We start from the raw sequence: 13641 nt of genomic DNA on the forward strand, positions 1-13641 counted from the left end.
CAAGATTGAGATTGTTAATGAATCATGGAATTCCTGAAGATATTCACTGGTTGATTGAAGCAAAGGTTCGATTATTAGGTGAGTCCTCTAATTCCTTCATTTCACACATGCTTGGAATAGGTAAAAGGAATTTTATGAAGAAACATCATGCAAAATGATTGAATGTATGCCATCGATGTGCCAGATGGACTTGCAATGCATAATGTTATTCTTTAAGAATGGTAACTATAAACCATGAAGATAAAATACTATTCATTAAAGATGGCCTTAGTAAGGGGTTTTTAGATAATCTTCTATTGACTCTTAAGACGCATCCTAGTGAAGATGTGCATAGTGCAATTCATGATTTATGGTCACTATTCCATAAAGAACATGCTCAACATAGTCTTGAGAATTTGACTAAAAAGGACCTTGTTTGCCGATTTTTAAGAAAAATATATGGGAAGTGATTAGTACTTAAAAGTACATTTTTATCAAGGTTTTAGTCATTATTTTTGCACTTGAAATATCAAACTCCTTAACTAAAGCATATTTTATAATAATATATCTAATACTATAAGATACCTTTAATTTAAGATAAATATTTATTTTAAATGCAGGCCTATCATATAAATGAAAGGATTGATTGATGAATTTAAGAACTGAAATTAAAAGGACAAAGAGATGACCAAACTTAGAAAAAAAATGCTGGTGTAGTTCAAACCGGAACACTGTTCGGTAAATAAGTCATATCTAGAGTTATAGATCTCGGATTTAGGTCTATTTTATATGGATGGAAATGTAAGATATAGGCCTACAACTTTCATATAGAGCCTAAGATTTAAAAAGGTCATTTTCAAGTCTAAATTGTAGCAACAACAAAGAAGTTCAAATCCATCCTCCAACCCGAGCACTGTTTAGTATTTTGCCCATATCTAGAGTTCTAGAAGTACAAATAACCTTAATGTTTTACACAAGAAAGCTGAGATAATTTCCTATAACTTTCATGTTTTCAAGTGGTTCCAATTTTGATGTTATTAATGACGTTTTGGGCAGACAATAGAAGATAAGGATTGTCACCAAGTCAAGAGTTGACCATCTACTCATCAATTAGTTATCAAATCAATAGTTCCCAATTTTGGCCTATAAAAAGAGGCATTTGCCATGCATTTAGGCATCTTAGTTTCCATATCAAGATCATGTTATTGCTGTCTCTCTTTATATTTTTGTATTTCTTATGTTTTGCTTTCATTAATATCAAATTTATACCTTTCATTTCCTTTCCTTTACTTAGTTAACTTTTATTTTATTTATGTTCTTATTTTGTTTATTTATTTTTCTTTCTTCCATTATGTTTAGTTAAGTTTATTATGTTAAGGTGAAAAGGTTACACTAATGGTGTAAGAATAAGTATAATGTAAACTTAATATGGACTTTAATGTTTGATACTAACATGTTTTATATTTGTTATCTTGTTCACTTTTAATACTTTGCTTATTAAATGACTAATCTAAATTTGTGTTGTATAATACTTGGTATAACATATACTTGGTTATGAAAGAAACTTGATTTGTTATTAACATAAGTTATAATTATGAATGAATGACTGACAACATTTACAAGTATTAACATTATTCAAATAAGATAATTAATGTAATTATGTTAATGATTTATAATCTGATTGGAACCTCCTTTGTGTGTGGTTTTCTATTGAATAATAAGAGTTTATACTATACTTGTTTGACATAACATTACTGGATCCTCTAAACTTGACATATGTTGTTATCATTATTTAATTCTTACATTAATCTTTCATCTCAAAGTTCTCATCAACTTTTTCTTCTTTCTTTTTCTTTTATTATTATTATTATTATTATTATTATACTTAGTAATATTATTAGTATTATTATTACTATTATTGTTGTTTATAATTTATACAATTAACCTCCTTATGGTTCAACCCCGGTCATGCCGAGTTATTTATTACATCGACACTCATGCATTTGGGACAATACATTAATCTTTTGGTCGTGTCATAATCCTATCACAAATGTCATTAGTCGAAGCTAATCTTGTAATTCACCTTCTAACAATTCTATCACGAATATCATTAGCTTCATTTCCCAACAATTCTATCACAGATGCCATTAGCCGAAACTAATTTTGTAATTTATTTCCCGCAATCCTACCATGAATGCCATTAGCAGAAGCTAATCTTGTAAATATGCTAGACTTTATTTATATTGAACACAATATTTATTATAATTGCATTCACCAGAAGAATTTTAAATTGTATAAGTGTAAAAAAAAAGGAAAATCATACACCTGCTCCGCTTGTCTCGTGACTTTCCCTAACAGAAGATCCAATCCTAGTTGCTCCTCCTGAATTATAAGAAAGTTTTTGGTTATGATTCCTTCGAGTCGATTTTATAGAGAATCCATATCCCTTTATTACTCATAAGTTACTTTATATGCATGTTCATTTCCTTATAATAACAGACATACATATATCATGTATATTTTCAAAGTTAGTATCCCAATGTGCAAGTGTTCGTATGACTCAATTCTTTTATATTCCTACATATACTATTCACGTGAAAGTCTACTGTTACTGTTTAACTTTGAATTGTTATTGTTCAATGGTTGCTGTTTGAACTGTTATGTCTAACGATTGTTGTTTGAACAGTTATTATCCAACTGTTGGTATTTGAATAGTTGTTATCCAACTGTTGCTGTTTGAACAATTGCTATTTGAACAGTTGTTATCTAACAGTTGTTGTTTGGACAGTTACTGTCCAATGGTTATTGTCTGAACACTCATCAGATTTTTAACGATATCTAGAGTTCTACAACTCTATTTTAAGTAAGATTGATCTTGTTGGAAGTTAACATACGAGGTTACAAGTTCTCTAAAGGAAAGAGAACCTAATTCTACCTCCAACATGGTCAAAATTACTCATCAACCTATCAGTCCTACTACCCTACATAATTAGTCATGACTCAGTCTCGGTTGGTAACCTATAACTGGAGTTCTACATCTCCAAATTGAGTAAGACCAGTTTTCTTGGTTAGTTAACATCCAAATATACAATTTCTATGAAGGAACCTAATCCTAATTTCTTTATCCTCTTACCCGAAATCTCATCGAAAGTCAGGAGATAAGTCTGTCAAGATTCGTCTCCCCCTTCCCTTCACACAATACTTTCATAAATTACATAACACATATGAATTACCTTAATTTTAACAATAAATACTTTTTCTCCAATTCATATCTAAGAATCCTAACCTATAATTCAATATCTAGACATCAATTTATTATCGAATTTGAAATGAATTTTTAAGATCATTTTTAGAACACCTTACTTGGTACGAATTAAGATTTTGATCTTCAACTAGTTGAAGATTTTCAACTCCCTCCTTTCTTTTCTTCTTGTTTAGTTTCTTATTAATCCCTTATTCACAAGTGTTTATTTCATCTATAAATCCTTAATCTTGGATAAGTTCTTGAATTTTTAGTGTTTTTCTCTTTTGATTTCTCAAGAATGGGTATAAAATTCTCTATTTTCTCTCCTTATCGTTATTGTAGATTTTTGGTGAGAAGAGAATATTTATACTCTATAATTTTTCTTATTAGCATTTAGACTCCATTTTTTTTAAGTGTTTTATTCTCTTTAATTAAATCCAACCCTTTACATTACCTACTTATTATAATGTATCAAATTATTTTGCCTAAAAATTATATTAAAAAATTTCTAAATTCTTTTTTTTATTCAACCATACACATCAATTTTCTTTATGTACTTAGTTTTTAATTTAAACAACCTTTATTTATTTATTTCTGAGATTTACATTTTTAGTATCTTAAATAGATCTTGTTGAACTTACAAATCACATATCTTAATATATTATAAATTGAAATCATTTTTATCATTAAATATCTTCATATGAAATATACGGAATCCATAGTGTTTTGTTCCTATATAAACAATGTCATGGTTAAATGAAAAACCCATAACTTTTCTTTCATAATATAATATAATATAATAATAAATTCACCGATTAATTAATTCATCAGGGAAATTTCCCAAAGTTGTCACCAAGTGGTACGTGGAATGTTGCTTTCGATCAAAGGAGCCTCGTAGGATTTATCCTTGTCTTTTTTTCCACCAACACAGTTAGAGCATCTTCCCAACAATATTAGTTAGGGCATCTCGGAAGATACTATCTTAAAAAATCAAATTGATAATATAAATTTTTAAATAGTATAAATATAAAAACATTATTTAAAAAATCAATTATATTTTAATATATTTATTATACAATTATTTTAATAACCTAATACAATTAAAGTGATTTAATTGGTTTAAGTTACAACTAAAAAAATATTAAAAAATAAAATAAAAAAAATAAAAAATCACTCAAACTAGATAAATCAAACTTATAATAGAAATCATGATATTAAAATAATTTTATATAAAATAAAAAAATAAATTAAAAAAATCATAGTAAAAAAAAGTGAAAAATAAAAATACTATATAAGAATTTAATATTTTTAAATTTTTAAAAAATACATAAAAATAATATTTTAATATTTTATTGATTCCGATCCCCTCAAAAGCGAATGAAGACGACCACAGGAGACCAAAATAATTAAACACCATAATGATTGGGGCGGCCAGAATAGGACTTAGAGGAAGACTAGCAACATTCCTCGTTTCTAACAACTCTCCACTACCTCGAATTAACAGGAGTCTCTCCTACCCTAATAACAAGAGCAAAAGGCATTTCCTCTGCAAATCTCCCTTGACATCATCATCTCTGATGGACACCTTAGGTGGTGTTTTCGTTTCTGCAGCTGGGGTTTCTACCTTGCCATTTGATAATGGAGGAAACACCAATGTTTTTTCCTTGTCTCCTTGTCTTCTCAAAATTAACAAAGGAGACATCACCAAGTGGTCTGTTGATGGCTCCTCTGATGCTATTGTAAGCTGCAAACCCTTCATTTTTATTTCCTGGGTTTTGTTCTTTCTTGATTCGTTTTAGCTTGATGCTACGAGTGTTGTTATCTTAATATTTTCATGCTACGAAAATTCATGATTGTTTGTTTTACATGTGAAAATGGGGTTTCCTAAAATTTTATAATTATTTTGTCTTCGGCACTAACCAATTAGTGTAACCGCACCAGTTGATAGGGACTTCTTGCAAGTCAATTTGATTTGATTTTATTCTTTTTTTTTTGTTATATTTTTGTGCTAAAAACAGGCCAGAGCCAATTTAGAACCATTACCATGCCTTCTGAGTTCTAATTTCACTAGCTATGAAAAAAATGGGGGGAGTTTCCATAGATTCCTATACCTGAGTCAGTTTGGTGATGAGTTTAATTTTTCCTTCATGGGTTTATTGAAGCCACATGTACTTCATAATGTACTAATCCATTTCCATGGGTGTATAATGCAAGTTCTTATATATAGTATAACCCCCCCCCCCCCCCCCCACGCTTTATATTTGATTGCATGCATTTATATTAAATTCAATTATCATCTTCTGCAGGTTAATCCAGCAAACGAAAGAATGCTTGGAGGTGGGGGTGCAGATGGAGGTATTCTTATTTAATCTTTGTTTCCTTTTCAATCTACTCTAAAACTCATTTGTAATATTTCTGACAAAGCTTGTAACAATTTGGAATTCCAATTCATTCTGTCAGCCATTCATAGAGCTGCTGGACCGCAACTACGAGATGCATGCTATACAGTCCCTGAAGTCCGACCTGGAGTTCGATGCCCCACTGGAGAAGCAAGAATTACTCCGTATAATCATCTTGCTTGACTTTTTTTTCTTGTTATGATGGAGTTTGTTTTTCCATCCTTGAACATATTTATCATTATATTATTGACATGTTGAATATATGCAGAGGTTTCAATCTGCCTGTATTTCACGTGATTCACACTGTTGGCCCCATCTATGATGTTGATGGTAACCCTAAAGCCTCACTTAGGAATGCATACAGGTATATCATAACCTTAATAGTATCAGTTCTCATTAGTTTAATTTATCATTCTAAACAACATCTCTTGTTTGCCTACAATGGTTTCAGGAACAGCTTGATTTTGGCTAAAGACAACAACATTAAGTACATTGCATTTCCTGCCATATCTTGTGGTGTTTATGGGTAAGTAGCTGGTGACCAAAGGGAATCACCTGGGCTTTTTACTGCCGGAAATTTTATTTACATAGATTTGCATGGTCAAGGGTAAAACCCTAATTGCAATTGTACAATTTTCTTGTCAATAGATGGAAAACTTTACTTTTTCATGGTTTAAGCTCTTGATTTTTATGCCTGAGTTAGGATGATTTGGTTGGGAAATGAATTTTCATATTGATTGCTTGTTTTGTGACAATGGCCTTCCAAAGGGCCGAATCTCAAGCTTTTGAGTACTGGATTGAATACCACATTCTGAAATTTTCACGGTTTAGTGTTTGTGAAAAACACGTGACAGTATCATCAATCTCACAATTTTTCTTCTCTTAATTTTTATTTTGTTTCAGTTATCCTTATGAGGAAGCTGCTGAAGTGGCTATATCAACTGTTAAAGAATTTGCTGATGACTTGAAAGAGGTATTTATTATGTTATTCTCACAAACATCATCATATGGGAATCCAATATCACTCCAACTTGCAAATTGGATCTGGCTTTTTTACATTGTTTGATTATCTGACCATTGCAGAATTTCCTTAAGAAAATTGTTACTGTTATGATCTGGAATAAACACTATATAGAATCCTAGGATAGAACAAAACTATAGATTGCCATTATATCTCTATGGAACTCCTCTGCTAATGTTGTTGGTTCCTCGCATGCATTCTGTGCATAGAATCACCTTTAATATTCTTGTTGGGATATTCTAGAAAAAAAACAAAAGCATTTGAGGTGGGATTATTCATATCAATCACTCCCAAGTAACTAAAGAAGATTAAGCTTCTATGAATTTGTTGTGCTTATCACTGCACTTGTTAATTCAACATTTTAACACCATCATATAGAAATGAAAATCGCCATCTCATCAACACTTGTCCAGTGGATGCAGTCGCTTGCAAGTATCAATAAAAAATCTGAGTTTTGATACTAATTTATCATGTCTTCCCTGGATGTTTCTGTGCTTTGATAGCAGAAACGTACCTATAATATATGGACCAATTATTGTAGCCTTGAAATCTTATTGGTTCTGTTTTAAATTGCTCTTTGTAGGTGCATTTTGTTCTGTTCTCGGATGAAATTTACAATGCTTGGTTGGAGAAGGCAAAAGAGCTGGTCAAGGCTTAGTTTGTACTGAAGCTGGATTTGAGGATGCAGAAGGTAATGGTTTGCGTTGATGTTATAAGCCAATGCATATGGATATTTTGTGGATTGTCTTATATACCGTGACCTTGTATGAGATTAGATGAATGCTGGCCGCCATAGTGAATTTATATGCAAGCTATACTGTGTGGAAACTCTTGAAGCTGTTTTGGAATTTTAGATCTGGAACCCCTCTGCTAGGTCTTATGCGAATGTATTCGACTCTTGTCAGCTAATTAAGCTCTGGCTCAGCCTTTGTTCTAAGGTTCCTCTGTACATTTAATCAAGGTTAACAAATCAAGTGGCATGCACTTAACCGCTATGGATGTCTTTAGAATTGACGACAGAAGATAACCTGACTGACTGAGCTTCAAAACTTCATCTATTCATTGCTATGAAAACTAGAACTCCTCATGGTTTTACTGTTCACCATTTTATTGTTTATCATATTCACGAATCACGGTGGATTTAAACAGTGTAATGATAAGACAATTATTGCCAAAGAAACTTGCTGAGCATGCAGTTAGGGGCTTATCCGTCCTTTTATTTTATTTGAAACAGTTCAAATATATGCTAAAGCATTTGGATTAGTGCAATGGTTGGAGCGTGTTGGGCATGTGCTAGCGGGTGGGTGCCGCCTGTGTTATTTGGTGGCTCGTGCAGCCCCAGAACAAAACTGAGAATTGTCTTGCGGGGGCGTCTTTTGATGCGCCTCGCTACCTAGACATAATGGCAAGGCGCTAGTGCTGAAGAGGCCCACAGAGGAGCTTTGAGAGGGGTTTTTCCTTCCCTTTCTCTTTGCCCTCTCTCCTCCTAGAAAATCATACTGCCCATTAAAAAAAAAAAAAAAAGGGCCATGCATGATTCCAGTCTAAAAAAATGAGTCAAGCACTAGCTTTGGCATAACCATTGGATCAATGCTCATGGTTATGGCGTGGCCGTCAAATTTAAGGGTAATTTAAATATTTGTTTTTATAAAAAAATAAAAATATATATAAAAAATAATTAGCATTTTTTGTTTAAAATATTTTAAATATAGTTTAAATGTTTTTTAATAAAAAAAATAAAAATAATTATAAGAAAAATTCATTAGCATTTCTATTTAAGATACTTTAAGGATAGTTTGAATGTTTATTGTTATAAAAAAAATAAAAAAACTACATAAAGATATTTATTTAGGATACTTCAAGCATAATTTTAATTTTTTTTATAGGAAAAATAAAAAAATTATAAAAAAAATAAGTAATATTTTTGTTTAGGATAATTAAGGTAGTTTAAATGTTTTTTTATAAAAAACTTTTGGTCACCATTCCCAATGCTTTTAGATGTAATATAACCGTCAGGTCAAAAAGCCTATATAAAATAATTTTTTTAATATTAATTAGAATTTTTGTTTAGGATATTTTAAATATTTTTTTAAATTAAAAAAATTTATAAATAAAAATAATTAGAATTTCTGTTTAGTATATTTTAAGGATAAATAATTTTTTTCTTATAAAAAATAGAAAACATTTATAAAATTTTTTATTTAAGATATTTCAAGAGTAGTTTAAATGTTTGTTTTTTTTATAAAAAATAAAAAAATTATAAAAAAATAATTAGTATTTCCGTTTAGTATACTTCAAAAGTAGGTTAAATATTTTTTTTAAATGAAAAAACATTATTAAAAAAATTATTTATGATACTTCAAAGGTAGTTTAAATATTTTTTTTATAATAATAAAAATTATAAAAAATTAATTGGAATTTCTATTTTGGATATTTTAAGAGTAGTTTAAATGCTTTTTTATAAAAATAAAAACATTTTGTATAAAAATTATTTAGGATACTTCAATGATAGTTTTAATTTTTTTTTATAGAAAAAATAAAAAATTGTTTAGCATTTCTATTTATGATGTTTCAAGGGTAGTTTAATTGTTTTTTTATAAAGATAAATAAAAATAAAAATGAATTAGGATTTATGTTTCTTCATGGATAGGTTTAATGTTATTTTTTATAGATAAAAAAATACAATTATAAAAAAAATTAGGTAGAATTTCTATTTATCGTACTTCAAGGGTAATTTAAATATTTTTTTAGAAAAACTAAAATAAAATTTATAAAAAACATTAATTAAGTATGGTCGATAGACCCACTATACCCAATGCTCTAGGGTATGCTTGGCCGCTAAACCCAAGTCTTTCGAGTGTAGCTTGGCTATCAGATTTAAGTCTCTTGGGTCTGGTATGATCACCAAATTTAAAGTCTTGTTTATTTGCTGGAAAGTAGTTTCGTTTTGGAAAGTGAATTTTAGAAAAGTAAATTATTTTTTGATATTTGGTAGTGTCATGAAAAAAAAAATGAAAAATACTTTCTAGTATTTGGTTATGTCATGAAAAATAAGTTAGAAAATAAATTTTTAATATTTTATTTTTTAAAAAATTATCTAACATATATATAATATTTAATATAAATATTTAATCACTTATAATAAAAGAATGAGATTTTAAAAGTATAATGATGATTTTTTTTATTATATCATATATTTTTATATAGCGTATTTTATTAAATATAACTATATATGTAATATAAATTTTTGAAATATAATATTATAGATATATTTTAAATATAACCTTGTGAAATATTTCTTAATTAAAACCTATTAATATATTTTTTATTTGTAAACGCTCAAAATAAATTTTGGCGGTATTAAAAAAGCCAAATTAGTTAATGGTATTAAGTAAGACTTAGATATTTGGTGTTTTTTGGTATGAATATTTTTTTTTTAAAAAAAGGGGTATGAACAATTATCCTTTTAATATATATCAATTAAATATTAGGAAAAAAAAGGGGTATGAACAATTATCCCTTTAATATATATCAATTAAATATTAGGAAATAAATATACTCATCTTTCATCAAATATTGTCATGCCTCAATATTAAGTTTTGATGTTATACACATGCATATTAGTTTAAATTAACAACCATAAACATACTAGACCAAATAAAACAGGTAAACATACTTGTCAAATAACAAATATAGATTTTCTTGTCATAGTAAAATCATCTTAACAATCAGGCTTATAGTAATGTTGGTTCACAAACTTTTGAACACAAATTTTCCTCAAATTAATATTTTTTTTTGCCATAAATGCTTTTGACAATATTTCATTTTAAATCAAGTGATCAAAAGCGTCATCAAGAGCGATCTCCTCAAAACCTTCAATTTTCATCACATTTGTATATAGCTCATTAATATCAAATTGATTTTTGCTTAGGCTTTGAATTAGAAATGTTACATATCCAATCTTTTTAGACAACTTTTCAACACGATCATCTTCATACATTCGCTTTCTCTTTTTATATTATCTCTTTTGTACACTAGAGGAAGATGTCTTTTTACCTTTTGGAGTTTCTTCATATTTCCCTTCATTTTCAATTAAAATAGATTGCACTTCAGTGTTCTCTTCTAGGTTAATATTAGCATATGATTTGATATAATTTCCGGTTGCCATGTCTTTTCCAACAACAATTGTCATTGTTTCACACACACACACACACACACACACATATATATAAGTTTTTTTTGTAGAGATACTTATCATGATTGAAATGTGCCTATTCATAAAGATTATAATATATAATTTTCAGTTCCTTGTATAAAGTTTTGGGAACAAAAGTAAATATAAAAATTACATAGAATATACTATTTATTATATCTTTACTTCTTTATCATATACATCTTTCAAAACCATAATTATCTTTAAACAAACATTCCAACAAAAACCACTTTTATTTCATTCTTTTCTCACAGTTTTGAGATGATTGTCTATATACTTAGGTTCATGATTAGTACTTAAAAGTGCATTTTTATCATGGTTTTATATCATCATTTTGCACGTGAAGTATCAATAACTCCTTAACCAAAGCATGTTTTATAATAATATATCTAATAATATAAGATACATTTAATTTGTGGTAAATGTCTATTTTTAATGCAGGCCTATAACATAAATGAAAGGATTGATTGATGACTTGAAGAACTTAAATTGCAAGGATAAAGAGATGGCCAAATGGTACTTATTTCTACAAAAAAAAAAAATCACAAATTTATACAAAATAAGTGGTACTTATTTCTACAAAAAAAAATCACAAATTTATACAAAATAAAATTATACAATATTTAGATTGAACTAATTTTATACAAAAAAATACAACTAATATTAAAAGAAAAACACATGAAATACATAAGAAATTATAATAAAATCAACAAACAATTCAAATTTATAACAAAGACAAACAAACTCAAGAAAGATATAATAAAAACAAACACATATAATGAACACTCAATTACTAGTTTCTTTGATTGTTATAATCATTCCTCATGGTTGATGCAATCATTTTTCTTTTTGTTATCCACTCCATATTTTGTTCCCTCTCCTTCCTTGGCTTAAGCTAATTGTTTTTCTAATTGGTTTAGTTTTCGAACATGTTTCTTCCATAAAAAAGTCATAAGGATCAACCCATTATGTGATTATAAATAGTACAATATGAAGCACAATATTCACTTATGTTTCATAAGACTAAAAAGGTTTTTCATCAATTGATCTAAAACGACTTTTCAAAATGTCAAACCCTTGCTCAATAATAGTTCATAATAAAGATTATCAAAGATTAAATAACTCCTTTTTATTTTCTAGTAAAAATTTATGTAAACTGATTCAAGTGGTATCAAACTCTATGAAAAGAAGAAATGATTGCTTTTTGAATGCCATAACCAGTATCATCAAGATAATATTTCCCTATAAATAAAAATAAAACCTATTATTATCTTTATTTAATTAAACAATTTATATGTTTATTGCATATTATAAATATTTAATTTATACTGTTTGAAATTTTTATACCATTAGATCTTGATAGTGCATCATCTAAAACTTATAAATCATGTGCACTTCCTTCCCATCCAGCTAAAACATATATAAATTTCAAATCAAAAGTTATAGCTGCTAAAACATTTCATGTTATTTCCTCTTTTTAACCTCAAAACTTTCTTTGAATTTCAACATGAACATTTACAGGAATATGGGTACCATCAAATTCTCCTACACAATCCTATATAAACATGAAAATATAATTTATAATCTTTTCTTCTAAATGTAATTAATTAATGTGTAAAAATATTGGTATTGTTCTCATATCTTAAAATAAGGATAAAATTTACGGTTATTCATTATCTCCACGGGAATTGTATCCCCTAGGTCTTTGATAAGATGTTTGTATAACTTAAGAATTGCTTTTAATATAATTCTAAAGTAATGATGGATAATTTCAACAGACCTATAGTATATACCACTAATAAAATGAAATCTTTGGTTTTTGCCTATAATATATAAGAACACAATTACTTGCTTCTTAATAGACACAGTTTGAGTTGATCATAATAGGTTATAACTTCTCAGAACATTACACAAATTATATAAAACAACTAGTTTTATACGAATTTATTCGATGCAATGTTTATTACCTTGATTTAAAATGCTATTAATATAGAATTCTCGTGAAGCAATTGCATTTATATATTGTTCTTTTGGTATATAAATTCTATTTCTTTCTTATTCAATAATAGTTACCCTTGTAGCTATGACAATTACAGTTGCTCTCATACATGTTGCATGAATAATCTTATTATCCATAATAAGAAAGTGAAGTTTTTTGATAATGAAACCTAAATTTTTTGAAGAAATAAACATTCAAAAAATATATTAAATATTTACACAATCAATATAAAAAATTATCATTAAACTGACACAAATAATATATTTGAATAGCTAGAAATACTTGTAATTCTATATGTAATGTTTAATTCAATATGTGATGTGAATTCTTTTATAATAGAGCTTGAACATGACGGTAAAGACTACAAAAATGAAGAGATTTCACTATATCCAATTTACAAAGACCTTGTGAGTTTTTATTTTTTCTATTTTATTTGTATATTATAAAGACTACAATATGCAAATAAACTAGACAAAAAAAAATAATTTCATTGTCCATAAGTTATTAGTTTATAATTAGTGCTAATAATATCAATTTCTAATTAGTTTCTAGTAAGGAAAAAAAAAAACCCAGCCATTTTTAATTCGTAATGTCAAGTTTCTCTTATGCTTATTGTTTTTAATAAAACATCTAGTGAAATACATGGTAAAAATCATTATAGTTTTTTTAAGCATTCTCAATTTGTTAGGCAGACAAATCCTTACACTATATTAATCCATAATTATTAAATTAGAGAATACATTTAATACCAAATAAATGTAATAATCTTGTTTTGCAAATAAATCA

At 27.9% G+C, this 13641-nt stretch overlaps 1 protein-coding gene across 1 annotated transcript; it reads left to right on the forward strand.

Moving 5' to 3' along the window:
• Window positions 1-4621: 4621 nt before the first annotated feature.
• LOC105119587 (appr-1-p processing enzyme family protein) lies at window positions 4622-7594 on the forward strand. Its single transcript, XM_011017740.1, has 7 exons — window positions 4622-4962; window positions 5530-5578; window positions 5684-5786; window positions 5891-5986; window positions 6074-6148; window positions 6526-6595; window positions 7227-7594. Exons 1-7 carry the CDS (start codon window positions 4642-4644, stop codon window positions 7299-7301), a joined length of 789 nt encoding a protein of 262 aa, XP_011016042.1. The 5' UTR covers window positions 4622-4641; the 3' UTR covers window positions 7302-7594.
• The last annotated feature ends 6047 nt before the right edge of the window (window positions 7595-13641 follow it).

Source organism: Populus euphratica, unplaced genomic scaffold, assembly GCF_000495115.2.
Source record: "Populus euphratica unplaced genomic scaffold, PopEup_1.0 scaffold3138.1, whole genome shotgun sequence".
Classification (NCBI taxonomy): domain Eukaryota; kingdom Viridiplantae; phylum Streptophyta; class Magnoliopsida; order Malpighiales; family Salicaceae; genus Populus; species Populus euphratica.

Excerpts from the sequence above, each read along its gene's own strand:
- LOC105119587 (XM_011017740.1), top strand. The coding sequence starts at position 4,642 with ATGATTGGGGCGGCCAGAATAGGACTTAGAGGAAGACTAGCAACATTC. Across the intron at positions 5,579-5,683 it reads AGGTGGGGGTGCAGATGGAG|CCATTCATAGAGCTGCTGGA; the intron begins GTATTCTTATTT and ends TCATTCTGTCAG. Across the intron at positions 6,596-7,226 it reads TTGCTGATGACTTGAAAGAG|GTGCATTTTGTTCTGTTCTC; the intron begins GTATTTATTATG and ends TGCTCTTTGTAG.